This window comes from Platalea leucorodia (assembly GCF_965183815.1).
Source record: "Platalea leucorodia genome assembly, chromosome: 3".
Lineage (NCBI taxonomy): Eukaryota > Metazoa > Chordata > Aves > Pelecaniformes > Threskiornithidae > Platalea > Platalea leucorodia.
The window spans coordinates 49401819-49416966 of NC_138825.1; the positions used below are offsets into that span (position 1 = coordinate 49401819).

The window sequence follows — 15148 nt, forward strand, 5'->3', positions numbered from 1 at the left end:
CCACCAGAATCAAGGATATTGAAAGCAGGTGCAGAGACCCATGCCAAGAGCTCCAGGTGTAGGACCAACGCACTTAGTCCTCAGTGATGGGGGCAGAGAGTGCCGCTGCACTGCAGGGTCTGCTTTATATGTACAGGTGAACAAGGACCTGAATTCCGAAACAGTAGTCTGTATGGTGTTATTATCTACAGTCTAGCGAGTGGAACTTGTGTTGATTTTCAAGTAAAATTTTCTCTGTAAATACACAGAAATATTAAAAATCCAGTCTGTCCTAATTTCAGACAGTATTTTCAGAAATCTCTGAAATCACCTGAGTCCTTTTCTGGTACAGTCAAAAGCAGACAAATTTCACCTAAAGCAACACATTCTTTATTCAGCTATACTAAAATAGTCAAGATAACAAGCCTGAGAACTTCAGATTAAAAATGTTACAGCTGAGCCAACTCAGCAGCAGTCTAGCAGCAGCTGCAATCAACACAAAAGCTAAATCCAAATTATCAGTCATAACCTCTGCAGAGTTATTTGTACTCTTTCTAACACTTCAGAACTCCGTGATGATCTAATGTCAAACAAAAAACAAGTGCTACAATTTCAGTGACACGTTTCCCAAAAATCAAACTCAACCTTTTAATGTTAGAAACATTTAACAATGACATTTTTGATGTTACATGTTTGAATGTAAGTGCAATGAGCCTTACTTTGCATTGCTTCATTTTGCAGCTGTAGCCCTTGGACTGCTGTCAAAACTTGGTAAAGATAAGTCTTGCTTTGACGCTGAAAGTCTTTTGAAAGCTCAAGAGCAAATGAACGGAGGCTCTTCAGGTCTTGCTTAAGTCTCTTCTCAGCAGGAAGAAAAAATATGTTATAAACTCACAAAAACAGCAGTTAAGGAAGAATCAATATAACAACACCACAAATAGTTACGGTGAGATATCACAGACGGGAAGAACCCTCTACTTGATGAAAGGAAGTTGTCAGGAGTATATCTTTCAGCATGTTTGGAGAAGGACCCTGCAAGGTATTTAGCAATGTCATTTCCTAAAGACTTCAGCAAGACTTTATGGATCCTTACTATCTTATGGTACATACTTCGACCATAACACAGCTTCAGGTATAACAAAGTCTCTTTCTTATTTCATCAAACAAAAATAAATGTATGTGAGCGTGATGTGTTCTGTCCACTTATAAGATATATCCAGAACTAGCAATGAAAAACTGTGATCCATATATCCCTTAATGCATTCATTTTCCACACTTTGATCAGGAGGTATTTGCTAAGCTTCACTCTAAGCGATTTCTTAAATAAGCCAGTTCTATGCCTTCCTATGAGAATAGATGTATTTTGAAAAGATCAGAAACGTTTATTGTTGAGAAAAGTATTTGTATTATGGATGTAACTCAGCATAACATAAATGATGAGACTTTTAAATGTTTATAAGAGCAGCTTATATACACTTCAAAGTCAAATAAAGTAAAAACAAATTGACCTGATTTTAGGATTAGTAGACTTCTTGACATCTAAGTCTTGGAATGAACCTGTAAAGCCATCTGTAAGATGAACTTAACCATACCTTATCCCACAGAAGCACTGTGGTGCTTCATTAGTCAGCCTGGTACAAAGTGTCACATATTCTGTGACATTTTATTTTTCCAACTCTGACCTTGAATTAATCGACTAATGATAAAACAATAATCTAAAGTAAAGGGAGAAAATCACTGTATTTCTCACTCTCAAAAGCCACAGAATATAACTGGGAAGAAATATTTTTTTTTTTTATTATGGGTATAGGATTACCATTAATCTAGACTTTTATTTGGAGAGCTTTGCTCTCTCCTAACGTTCATTGATCTCTGATAGTAAACCATCTCAATCCACTGGTATTGCATCACAAGCATTTCTGCCATTCTAGCTAACCTACAATGTAAAACATCACCGCAAAATTTACTGAGCAGAATCACCACAATTAGAACAGAACAGAATAGTTCAGTTGGAAGGGACCTACAATGATCATCTAGTCCAACTATGCTGCAATTGAGCTACACCCTTCTGCCTATTAAGAATCAGATTTCCTTCCTGAGATACTTTGCAGTCGTTTTATGCAGGCATTCAGTGCTGCCCTGAGAAAAGCTGACATTTGTTAGCGTCCCTAAAAGGAACTTACTATTCTATGGAGTAACTTAAGGAGTAAGTACTTCAGCAAAGGAAAATGTTATGGTACTGGGAGAACAGTTCCAGCCTCTTTGATGCAAAATTCAGACAACCTGCGTGAGCACAGAGCAAACTACTCTCTCTTGTGAGCTCTGCCAGAGCAGAGCTCTTTGTGAAACAAATGGAGCTCTCCAATGCTTTTTTAAAGGCTCTGCCTATCTGGTTAAAGTATATCACAATTATTGTTTTTTACGGGTTGTCTATATGATAGTCAAATCAGGGATTGCAAGGTTTTGATTACAAAATGTCTAGCTCAGGTATCGATAGCAGCCTATACATAAGATCCTCCTGCTCAGGAGCAGCCACTTTTAACCGCTTCTCGGGTGACTCTGTGGCCTATTGCAGCAAAACCACTATATATTTTTAAGCTAACTCAGGCACTACTACACTTCACTGCAAGCACTGCCATGAATACAATAAAGCCATAGATCAGGTTCATATCTGACCATTCTATGATTCCATGATTTTCTGGGTTTTACTATACTTGATAAGCATGTAAACGTTGAGGGCATATATTACGCCTGCATTATTACTAAATGTCTTTACCTTTATTGCTCCATGCAGCTGGGTTACAACAGAACTCCTCTGCAATTTCTGCTGCTGGCCATGAGCAGAGTAGAGCTGCAATACTTCGGTAGTGCTTCTTCCAGCCAACCCTTGATACTGTTTAAAAAAAAAAAAACAAACCACTGCCTAAAAATCACTTTAAAGCGCTCATGTTTTCTGCTGCATTCTGTCCCCTTTGACCCTGTAAACATTTGTAACTCAACTATCTGATTACATGTGATGTTGTACACACATAATTTCTTTGCTTTTACCTTTTTCTGTTACCTTTTTCTGAGTCACGTGAAAGATCACCTCAAGGTAACTGGCGAACATCACAATATTCTACTTCCTTACCATGGTAAACCTCAGCATCAGAATACGAAAATGCTTTTGCAGTACCTGAAACCCCTTACTTATGCTTGAGGTGGATCTAAATGGTTAAAACTGTGCCTTCGCTTGGGGAAAAGGGCTGGTTACATAGCTGGTTTGAGTGTCTTCCGGTAACTACATTTAATGCAGAAAGCTCTCTGAAAGGACACGAAGCAGAACGAGGACACACACACACCTGTGTGAACTGCTAAAGTCTTGAAGGAACTGGTAATACACAGCCCCCAACTTGGTGTTCATCGCTCCAGCCTGCTGCCAACACCGACTCTGTTACATTCAGGAGAGTTGCAATGGTGCAAAACTGTACCCATAAAGCACTAAGCTGGGTCTTCAGAGATCAAAGCAACCAAAGCAATTTTTAAAGGATGTGGAGAAGAATGCTTTCTAATAACCTAAAATTACCTATCATGCAAAAACAATTTTTATAGCCAAATTTTTTTTTGAGATGCTGAAGTCAAAAGGAAAATAGAAATAGTGCAACTTTAAATATTTATAAGCAAGAACACAAAAAAAGAAATCTCTGTAGGGTACTTTTGAAATTCTGCAATATGATAGAAACTGTATTATATTAAACACTGCATTTTCATCATTTACGGGCAGTCCTGGTGCTTAAAGTGAGCTGCAACTTCTGTGCCTATTTTCCCCTGCAACCTGTTGACATCTATCATTCCTTAACCAGTACTAATGCCTCTTTCCTTATCTTTGGAATGCACTTGTCTCTAGCACAGACTTAGTTCGTACTTTATTCAGGCCACAAATTCTGTGACTGCAGTTCCCTGTTATTTAAACTAACAGAGCATAGAAGAGTACAATGACATGAAAGAGCTAAATCTACTCACGTAATGGGTTTGATTTAATTCCAGTCATCTGATAATGATAGCTAAAAAGAAAACGTTTAATTGGAGTTTAACTACAGATGACATCTGCAAGAACAATGCAATGTTCTGGAGCTGTATAGAATAAAGAAAGATTATATTTTCCAAGAAAAGTACTTCACTTATTTAAACCAAACTTTTCATGTGGCTTTTTCACTGTCACAAAGCATGCATCTTCTATTTACAACTGCAACCTCAAGTCCTGCACAGCTATACAATACCCTAGCACTAATATAAAAAGTTCTTACGTGAAAAAGAAATAGCAGGAAGAGATTATTTTAAAAGAACTCTAATTTTGTTGTTACAGGCTTTAACCTCACAGAAATTGAGACCAATTCTATACAGTGTTCATGTGTTCTTTTGCTCTGAGGATCTTCAAGACTCATGTTACTCAGATGCAATATTTACAAACATGCTTGACAAAAATACATACGAGTAGCTCGCCAGAATTACTATCTCTAATCACATCTGAAAAGTTAAGCATATATATAAGCAATTGGAGTACTCAAGCCTTATTGTTAAATAAGCTTAAGCTAGTTAAAACCTACTTTTAACATCTAATGAGTTTTCCACCATCTGCACAGGTTCCCCCTGACTCCCCCATTTGTCTCCACATGGACAATAAAAGTGGGATAGTCAATTCTGCTTGCATTGCAGTCAACCTCTCATCACTTGCACTATCGAGTTTATCTTTATTGCAAAGGCTGCCTTGGTTTTGAGGTTTTCTCTGTTAAAATAGTTTTAGCATTCATCAGAATTTTTTGTACGCCAGAACTTGCAAATCTGTGCTCATGCATGAGAAGCAAAAAAATTACTACAAAAGTTTTTATAGTCAGCTTTATAACAAACAGAAGTGAAACTGAACTACTTAATAGCGTTCTCCAAAGTAAAATCTCAGTTCTGCAATTGGATCCATTCTGGCAGATTTGGCTTTATGTATGGAAGACGGCAGGATCAGGACCTCAAAGACTGCGAAGAAAAGCAAGGGGCATGCAGGTAAGCAAACACATTTCCAAACAGGCAAAAGCAAGTCTGCAGAGAAAGAATCTGACTTCTTATGTTCAATAACCACCCTTACAATATGCTGCCAGGATAATAATACACCAGGCTGCAGAAAACAGTGGCAGTGCTGATAATCCTGACTGTTTTACGGATATAAGCAAGGGAAGGTCTATAGCAAGAGAGAACATTTTTATTAAACTGATGCAACGTATAGACAAACATTTACACTGCAAATCCTAATTTATGCCTATCCTCATAAGCTTGTCTCCAAAGCTCCCTCACTCACTTCAGCCAAAACGAATCCAATTAGCTTTTACAAGTTAAGAACGAGACCTCTGTTAACCCTGGTCACTGTGACTGAACGTGTTACAGCTCAATCATTCAGACAGCTCCACCAGCGGATCTGAGGGGTCAGTGACTGAGAGCTGAGGGCAGCAGCTTTTTTCACCAGCACGGATGGTGACATATCGGGAGGTATGGTGCAACATTGCACAACCTTAACTTAATCTAATTAAAGTTAGTATTCTTTTTAAGAGAGACTCTTAAATGAAGGTAAAACTATTGCATGTCAGTTTAGCTCATGTTTTCAGATTGCTGGGGCCAATTAACCACGGAGAAGTGAAAGTCTTCTAAATGTATGTAAATAACTGCCTGAATAGAAACATCAGTGCAAGGTTAATTGCAAAGCATTTCCACGAATCATTTGACATTGTCTCTGACTCATGGTGGTAACACTTTCATGCTCTTCATGTGTCTGTAGGTGCTCGTATCTTCCAGCACATTTTGCAATAAACTGAAACAGTGCTGTATTTGGAAAACAAGGCTCCATTATCTAATACTCAGATAACTACTTCCTCCGTCTGATGCACCTTACTGACTAAAATAATTTCTTTCTTGTGTTTGTGGGAGTAAAAAAAAAACAAACCAACCCAAACAGCTGAAATACTTAGGATTTTTGGTAAATATTATAAAGCAGAACAAAAATAATAGAAACATTTTCTCAGAATCAATTACAGTATTCTTCTGTATACCTAGCAAAACTCATTTCAGATGTACCACCTGCTTCCAGTCAGGCTTTGAAAAAATGTTAAACCTGCTTTTATCCGCAGGTGTTAACAAACCCACGGGGAGGGCAAATGGCATTCCTGGGGTCACCCAACCATTTAATATTTCAGCACAGATTAGAAACTCTTGGCCTACAGTCTCCATCACGGCTAATACTCACAGCTGGCTCTGGTCTAGCGGTGTAGATCAATATTGAAAATTCTGTAAATCTCTGAAATCCTACCTTTGAAGACCCCCAACATTATCACAGGCTGCTCCTTGTTTCAATAACAGTCTAGGAACAAAAGATCCTTCTGTAGAAGGATATAAGGGAATGAGGGCATCCAGTTGTTGCTGTGTGCTCTGTGACTGACTTCTGCAACAGTACCTTGCCTTTTCTAGACAAGCATAACGCTAGTGCTATGAAGGCATGCAATAATGAAATGTCTTTCCTGCACTCCACGAATAGTCCTTTTTAAAGGATCGTCCTAATTACGTCTAAAAAGTATTCCTTCAAAATCTGCCCTTGTCTTTTAGGCAAACATTTTCCCTGCAAGCAGAAAGCAATATTCCATATTTAATGCTTGCAGAGTCATTCCCTCAGTTCACTTTCGTAGATTTAAAACAATGGCAATTATTTAAGTGTATGTCAACTTCTAGTTACTTAATCAGCCAATCATTATTGCAGATTAAAGAAAAAAAAACCAAAAAACGCTGAGCCTTAATCCCTTCATAGATTTCCCCAACAGGTAAAGAGTGCAAAACTGGAAAACAGGAAGGCAGATTTCAGTGTCTTTTTTCTTCTGTTTTCATAAGCATTCTTTTTGGAAAAACACACTAGTTACCTCTGCAAGTTTTAGATGAAGAGCAGCATTTTCAGTTTCCAGGACAACTATTCTTTCTTCTTTGGTCTAAGAAAAAAACCCAACCAAAACCACAAACGTGAAAATTAAATAAATATGAGTCTGACGAATGTTATTTCATTATAACAGTCTTATTACATCCCTCTGTTTCTCTGTCTTCCAGAACCAAAGGACTACCTACCCCCAGCCTCCTCAGCACAATAGTTGTCTACAGGCACATAAACATTAGGATAAACTCTTAATATTCCATGATTACCTATATTTTCTGTCACTTTGCCTGCTTATGTGGAAACGCATACGTACAAAACTTTAACTGCTTTTGCTTTATAAAACCACCTCCTGGCGTTTGCCAGGCCGGTAGAGAGGCGCTGTTTTATTTATTTGTAAAGAACCACACACGTTTCCATCTCCAAGGCTGCGCCGTTAGAGACCCCCGAGGGTGCCGCGGCAGGGGCACCCCGCCGCCCCGGCGCCGCCGGCCCCCGTCCCGCCCAGCAGCGGGGCCGCACCGCGGCCCTCAAACCCCACTTCTAACCCAGCCCCAGCCGGAGCCGCCTCTCCCGGGCCGGGCCGGGCCGGGCCGGGCGGGCCCGGGGCGGCGGGGCCCGGGGCGGGCCCGCTCTCTCCCCGCCGCCCCAGCGCCCGCCCCTCCCCTCCCCTCCCCTCCCGCCGCCGCGGCGCGGGGGGCTCACTCGCAACCGCCGCTCCAGCTGCCGGAGGCGCTGCGCCCAGACGGAGCCCAGGTCGAGGCGGCTCCGCGGCCGCATCGCCCGCATCGCCCGCCCCGCGCCCGGGCCTCGCGAGGCCCCGCGCCCCGGCGCTGACGGCGGCCAAGCCGAAACGCGGCCGGGGCGTCTGCCCGGCTGCCATGGTGACGGGGCCCGCCTCCTCCCCCCCTCTCCATTGGCTGGGCGAGCGCCGCCGCCGGCCGGTAGCGGGGCCGCGGCAGCGCCTGGCCGGCGGCAACGGGCGCGCCCGTGAGTGGCGGGGAAGCGCACCAATCCTCTCGCAGGAAGGGGGGAACGGGGCGCGGGCAGGCGAGCGGCGCCGCTCCGGCCTGTGGGGGGCTCTGCCCGCCCCCTCCCACACCGCATTTAACGGAGCGGTTAACGAGCGTGCTGTAAGCGGGGAGCGGAGGCGGGCAGCGGTGTCCCTCCCTCCACAGCGGCACCTGGGGTAGGTGACCGCCGAGGGCGAGGGCGAAGAGCGCAGGGAGAGAAGCGGAGCCCGGGGCTGGCGTGAGGCTGCTGGGAGATGTCACCTCCCAGCAGCGGGCCCCGCGCTCGGGCTCAGCCGCCACAAGAGAGGGCGAGGCGGAGGAGGGGAGAGCCTGGAGCTCCCGTAGTGGCTGCGGGATTTCCCCCCGAGCAGCTGGTCCGAGGCCGAAGAGGCCACAAGGACGATGAAGGGAGAGGAACGTGGGTCACACAGAGCGTGCGGGGGGCTGCGCAGCCTGGAGGGGGCCGAGGGGGATCTGATCGGCATGTGTAAACACCTTGGGGGGGGTATAAAGATGACAGAACCAGACCCTCCTCCGTGGGGCCCAGTGACAGGACAAGAGGCAATCGGCACAAAGGGAGACACATGGAACTCCCTCTAAACCTAAAAAAAAAAAAAAAAGAAAAATTATTTTTGTCAAACACTGGCACAGGTTGCCCAGAGTGGCTGTGGCGTCTCCGTCCTTGGAGATACTGAAAACCCAACCGGACACAGCCCTGGGCAACCGGCTGTAGCTGACCTTGCTTTGGCCCTGGACCAGATGATACGCAGAGGTCCCTTCCGACCGCCACTGTTCAGCAAGTCTGTGAACAAAGCCAGTGCCTAGGGCTAGTCCTAGGCGAAGGACGAGGCCTGCAGGTCCAGCTGGTGTGGGAGTCCTAAGAGGCTGCCCAAGACGGGAGCTGTTCATTCAGGCTGTGGCTGGGGGTCTCATACTAAGGTTTGCGAGGCCAATACGTGACATACGCTAGCAATACTACTTAATGCTCTACTGTATTGCACTGAAAGATTAACGTTATCTTGAAAGCAGTCTGAATACTATTTGGCTACTAAATGTGAAAGTATGCCAGATACAAACATGTCAGCTTCTTGGAAGTAGAAATAACACTATTTTTGCACTAGAGTTTTTTGGTTTGTTTTTTTATTTTTTGAGAAACTGAAGCCAACATCATAATTACAGAGGAATCCAGTTCTGCAAAACAGCAGTCTCAAGTTACTGTCTACTGAACATGGCGAATGTGCTGTCATACAGGCAGTAGAAAACCCAAAGGCATACCATACTGAATCTCTCCATGTTTGGCACAAGAAGGACAGCAACCCTTTTCAGAGGAACCCAGATGCAGCCCGCCTCTCACAGACCAAACCAAACATTTCTATCAACTGTCTTCCATGATATTGCAACTTCCTCCCGTAAACTCCAGCCTCAGTTTTAAAAAAAAACAAACTGACTAGAAGCCTCTCAGCAGTTTGTCCTTGCAACTAGTTCTGCATTGGTAGAAAAATGAAAACTGACAAATGGATTTAGGCTAAAAAAAAAAAAGGTCCAAAGTACTGCAATACTGAGAATATCAAGAGATGTTGGCACTAAGTAAGGCAGACAGGATTTTATCAACATCAGCTATTTTGGGAGAATATTTTGGTAGCCTGGGGGTATGTGACTCAATTCTTGACACTGAGCTGTAATTTTTATATGTAATGCTTATCCTGCAGCAGCAATCAAGTCAGAGCAATGTTCTTTTCCAACATAACTTCCATCTCAGAAGGACCATCTCTGAAGTGCAATGGTTGGTCTCTCCCCTACTGTGGGTTTTACCCACTATGAGTGAGATTAAGAATCTCGTTTCTGTAGGCCGTAACAGAGAAGACTTAATTTACTGTCACTCTGACTTTGAACTAGTAACCTAAAACTGAGCATCCCTGGACTACGCTTATTTAGTCATTTCTCTATGCACACCTGAAAGTTGGATAGTACTGAAAGCTCAGTCCCATCTGTATCAAAAAACAAACAAACAAACAAAAAAAAACCCCAAACCCACAATATGGTCTGTGACTCACCGTAACAGCAGCAATTCTCTTTTGGGAACTTCCCTCTATTTCCAAAGCTCAGAAGTTGCTTGATGGGCAGGGAGCAAAACAGCCTGTCAGTGCGATCTAGGCAAGAACCAAATATAAAATCCAGCTGTCTTCTGGAAATGCTGCAAGGCCGTATTGCAGCACGCCTTTCTACACCGATTCTCTGCTTTGAAGAACCTTGGGGTTTTTTTTTCCCCAGACTTCTACCAACTTGATCTTGTCTTCCCCCTGCAAATGCAGAGCCCTGCCTCATTACAGATCCTTCTAGGAAACCGGAGGGTCAGAAATCTAATGAAATTGCCTAAATCCACATCTTACTCTATTAATTTTAGCATCAGTGAAATACCGTGGTGGATTATAAATCTTAGGATACTGCGAAGTAAGCATTGTCTGGAATAACTCTGATGCATTTCACATTAACCCCAGTAGTGGAACCAATGAGACTAACGAGGTCCCAGCTTCAGCATTCTGATACCAGTCGTCCATTACAGCATTCCCAACTGCAGTTACTAGGAACGAGACGGGTAGGAAAGCAGTTGGGAAGACCACCAGGAGAGCAGGTTGCTGTCCCTCTTGTGCCGAACGTGGAGAGATTCACTGCAGTATGCCTTCGGGTTTTCTGCTGCCTCTATGGCAGCGCATTCACCAAGCTCAGCAGACAGTAACTCGAGACTGCTGTACTGCGCGCAGCCTATCATTTAAGTCTCCTAAAACATTATTCAGTGAAGCTGTAAATATTTCAGCCCAGTTTTTTTGCAAGACATCTGCTTCGGTAACTGTAGGTCAGTTCTGAACATCCATCTGTTACTAAGAATAAATGGAGGTTCTCCGAGCAGGTGTGTTGCACTTTGATCTCCTTCAGGAGTTTACCTGCCATTACGTAGCTGGGAAAGAAGTCAGCCGACTCCCAGTTTTTAATCCGCGAGGCTTTGCCTTCTGCGCCACGCAGCCCTTGACCGACCACGTGAGACAGCAATATCACTTGACAAAACGGGAGGAAGAGCCGCTGGTGTGCTCACTTCGCAAACCTGACCTGAATTCACCGTGCAAGGCGTCGCTCAGCACTTGCTTTCCCACTGAAAATGCGTTACCGCTGTTGCGTTATCACACATTTCCTCCCCCGCAACCCCTGGACTACTTTAGTCTGGAAATTAATGTTTCTATGACACAGTTCACAGTTGTGACAACTATAGTCCGTCTCATCAAATAAATTGCTTTCTGCTTGTACCGGTTCTTTGCGCTTGCCTAGGCTGAAGGACCACCACGCAGAAGGACAATGGATTGTTGCCCTTTTCTTCTAGACTACGCATTCTATATTCAAAATTAAAAGTTCTTTTTCTTAGTCTGTTCTCACAGTCAAAAGCTACAGACTCAAAACATGGCAAAAAGATTCCCCTCAGCCATGCCCTGAGGTCCTGGCGGTCATGTCCTTGCAACATACTACACAGCACTCCTGGCTTTCTGTCGTTCCTTTAGCTTCTTCCCTGCCGCTGTACGCACACCTCTCAGACTAAAATCCAGAACGTCCTCATTAGTGATTTCGAAGATTCCAGAGCGCAGACCCCACAACTCGAGCGATTAAGGTGCTCACCTGGAAGAGAGGCAGGTTGCTCTCAGTCCCGGCTCCAGCGGGCGTTCAGCTACAGCAGAAAGCACCTAGGGCGCAAAAAATAACCTAGGGCGCTGCGCTGGGGGCTGGCTCCCCCCCGCCCTCCCCACGCAGAACTTAAGCGGCTGCCTCCCTTTGAGAGGGAAGTCATCTAACCCCATCAACCCAACGGTAACAGAGGAGCACCACCATCCCGAAGTCCTTTAACTCAACCTTCATTCAAAACTACACACTGGATTTGAGTCCACCCCCTCAAACTTCCAGGTCAGACAAACTGATTTTTCCCAGAGATATAACAAAAAGTTATCCTGTCTTTGTGTTCAAAACAGATCAAATGCCTTTTTGACCACAGCAATCACAGCAAGCAACAGACTCTGGTTGCAATACTATTTACTTTTCTAAAAGAAGCTGCATTCCAGGTTCCTCTTTGCTGTTAGAAGTACAACTTTGCACTTGAGGAGGATACAAGTACAGTATGACTAGCCTGCGTAACTGACCCCACCAATATTTACTACTTCCAAAGTTGTTGGTTAAGCTGTCAAAATCACTTCTTTCAAGTCGCCGCTACAGATATTGAACAACATTAGGCCAAGAAATTCTCTCTGATCAATAAGAATCAGCCTCCTTTGTTGATTCTCCATGTAAAATTAATTTGAGGTTTTCATCTATTCACTATGAGATACACTGACATTGCTTATAAATATATTTTAAAAGGACAGGTAAGGCAAAACTTACTAACAAGAGCCCCTCTGGTTTATGGTAATGCTGTTATGAATGCAGAATCAAATAACAAACAGTACAAAAAACATTTAATGCAAAGTTAAATACAATACAAACTTTATTAAAAATAGGTTGCAAGTGAAATACAGTAGAAATGGGAAACTACAGCAGTTTTGATGTTTTTCATAATAATGCACAGACAAATATGAAAAGCACTTTTACACATATTCACACTTGACCCGAATGCCCAATAGCGGCCAAATCCACTCAACTGAAGGTTATAAGTATTTTTTTGCTAAGCCTTTTTCAGATTCTAGCAGCAACAGTAATTCAGCCACAGCCTAAGTTTTTTTCCTTAAGAAAAATTTGTCACTGTAAGGCTGCTAGTGTTCTCAAGATAAATTGGGAGAGGCTTGCTTTTCCTGATTAACAGACATAGCAAGCATGCAGATCCTTCATTAACACTTTGAACCAGTTTAATCTTCTACTTCATATTTAACAGGTGAAACGGTAAAAGCACACTTTCAAATAAGAAACCTGAAATACGTAAAAAATATTTACACTCCGATTTTCATTAACTTGCATTTATTTATCATACAACTCTTATTAAAAGTGATTTCTTTCCTAAGGCAGTGAAAGTCTACCCCTTTGTATTTGGAAGTGTGCACAATTCCCTAAATATATATTTATAAGAGAACAATATGATACAGGAAAAAAAAAATCATCTAAAGCCAGTAAAGGGCTTTGTCAAATAGAAAATTTGTTTGGAATCACAATATATATTGTCTTAACATCACACAATGAGAAAAACTCTGATGAGGTCCTTATTCCCAACATCATCAGCCACATACGCATAGCTGATGAAATACTGGGAGGAAAAAGATTAACAATTTAAAATTAAATAAGGCTATTACAGTGTGAAAAAATAGCTTGAACTGCCAAAAAGGTTTTCAGTACAACAGTAACAGGATGTCAGTGAAGCCAGCTTGCTCGCCCGCACTGCTTCCTCAGCGTGAGCTGCGATGGTTCCTTGCCAGCGCACCACGGCTGTCAACGACCTCACTAACACTCCCACTCCCAGCCAGCAGTATGGTATTTGAGGCCTCACACTGATATGCCAGTTCACTTCTCCAAAGGAAAAGAAAAAAAAAAGAGATATTGCTGAACTGATAATAGCAGACTTATCAATACTGTTCCTTGCCTAATTGCCTAACAACTTCTAACCCACCTTTCTCAGAAAACATACGTATCTGTTCTGCTCACCTTGGAACTGGAATCATTACTCCTTGCCTTTAGCACGTTACTAACATTTTGGTCCTAACTGATGAAGGGCCACCAGTGTAGCCTACTGTCTATTGCTTATGTAATTTTTAGTAAAACAATTATCCAAAGGTTTTATCTTCACATTTTTGCAAGTCTGAAGCACATGTAGTGGGGATGCATCAACATACAGACTTTTCCGTAACTACAGATGAATTCTTACGCAACCATTTTAGACCCAACAAATACACAGGACTAGAAATGTTTTTATTCCAAGGTTCTACCTACAGAATGTGTGTTATTCCTGTACTAAGTAATGGCAAGATCTGTATTGATATGCTGATCATCGTATGAACACCATACAGTATGTCAAACTTGCGTATAAAGTCCTATTTAAGGTGGCCCAAATATTGGCTTCTTATCAAGCAACCTAAAATACTAGTTTCTAGTGCACAGTTTAGTTTAGGCAGTTCAAGCTATTCTCACTCTCTCTGCTCAGCAGCTAAAACAAAAGTGTGTCTGTAAAACACCAGGAAACAGAACTTATCTTTGACAAGTGCTACTTGGTCTGGTGCACAAGAACTTAACCCCCAGAACAGAAAGAAAAAAAAAAAGTTACCTTCACGTGATTCATATCTTTAAAATTTTACAGTGCTTTCATTGTATAAACCACAAGCTCCTGGCAAAGTAATCAGTTTTCTTGCTACTGCAACATCTCTAAATCTTAATTAACAGTCTTAGATATAGAGGAATCAAAGTCGCTCCTTTCAGAAAACATTCATTTTCTGTTCATTAGTAGTGTGCCCCCCCATCTCAATCCCTCAATTTAGAGATCTTCCATTACATCTGATAAGGTGCTTTAATCTTACTTTGTGTTCAACTCATTTTCCAGTTCCATTAATTTCCTAGAAGCTTTTACTTTATTGGATACATCCTGACCCTGTGAAAAAAGTCGTTGGCGTTCCCTGAACGTCAAGTTTTCTGGTGCTCCAGGTAAATCTGTATCTTGACTGGAAAGGGAAAAAGAAGTCTTTGTTATAATTCTTATCTACAATATCCTTAAATATAGTAATTCTTAGCGACATGCACTGACTGGTAGCTTTTTTGACTACAGCAGAAGAGTCTCCGTTTAGTGTCCTGCAAGGTTTTGCTCCCCACACGTACCTTCAGTTCTGACACTGTGCTATAACTTAGCCAAATTAATGGCTCATGAGCCATCTCTGGCACATTAACATGAATGAAACTGCTTGCCCGTTTTCAAAGTGAAGTGCAGGTGTAAACTAAGGCTCTGTCTGTATTAGCACAGCATTGCTCTTACGGCTAAACCAGCAGGCCTTTCTGGGCCGGCACAGGTCTAGGGAAAAGCACTGGAATACAAAGCTTTTACGTCCCGGTAAACAAAGCTGCTAGTACTGAGGTATGCTGTAGCGGCTGCAACACCTCTGTATTTCATTCTATGCTGGCAAAGCTTCCAAGTGCCATCATTGCCTAAGCTCTTGCACTTATCTCTTATCCTTGTAGCAAACCAATTTTTGTGTTACATGTTTCTGACCACTGCAGT

General features: G+C 42.6%; 2 protein-coding genes across 4 annotated transcripts in view; both read right to left on the reverse strand.

Moving 5' to 3' along the window:
- KIF25 (kinesin family member 25) overlaps nt 1-7693 on the reverse strand; it is a gene marked incomplete at both ends in the record, with an annotated part of 42205 nt that extends 34512 nt beyond the window's left edge. The window contains 4 exons of the mRNA XM_082305983.1: nt 699-837; nt 2756-2872; nt 6909-6974; nt 7619-7693. Coding sequence (XP_082162109.1) covers nt 699-837; nt 2756-2872; nt 6909-6974; nt 7619-7693 — 397 coding nt within the window. The remainder of the gene's footprint in view (nt 1-698; nt 838-2755; nt 2873-6908; nt 6975-7618) is intronic.
- Nucleotides 7694-12465: 4772 nt separating this feature from the next.
- Nucleotides 12466-15148, reverse strand: part of AFDN (afadin, adherens junction formation factor) — a 134676-nt gene continuing 131993 nt past the window's right edge. For all 3 annotated transcript variants that reach the window (XM_082307955.1, XM_082307954.1, XM_082307953.1), the window contains exon 33: nt 12466-14597. In XM_082307955.1, the coding sequence (XP_082164081.1) occupies nt 14453-14597 (145 nt within the window). In that variant the 3' untranslated portion in view covers nt 12466-14452. The remainder of the gene's footprint in view (nt 14598-15148) is intronic.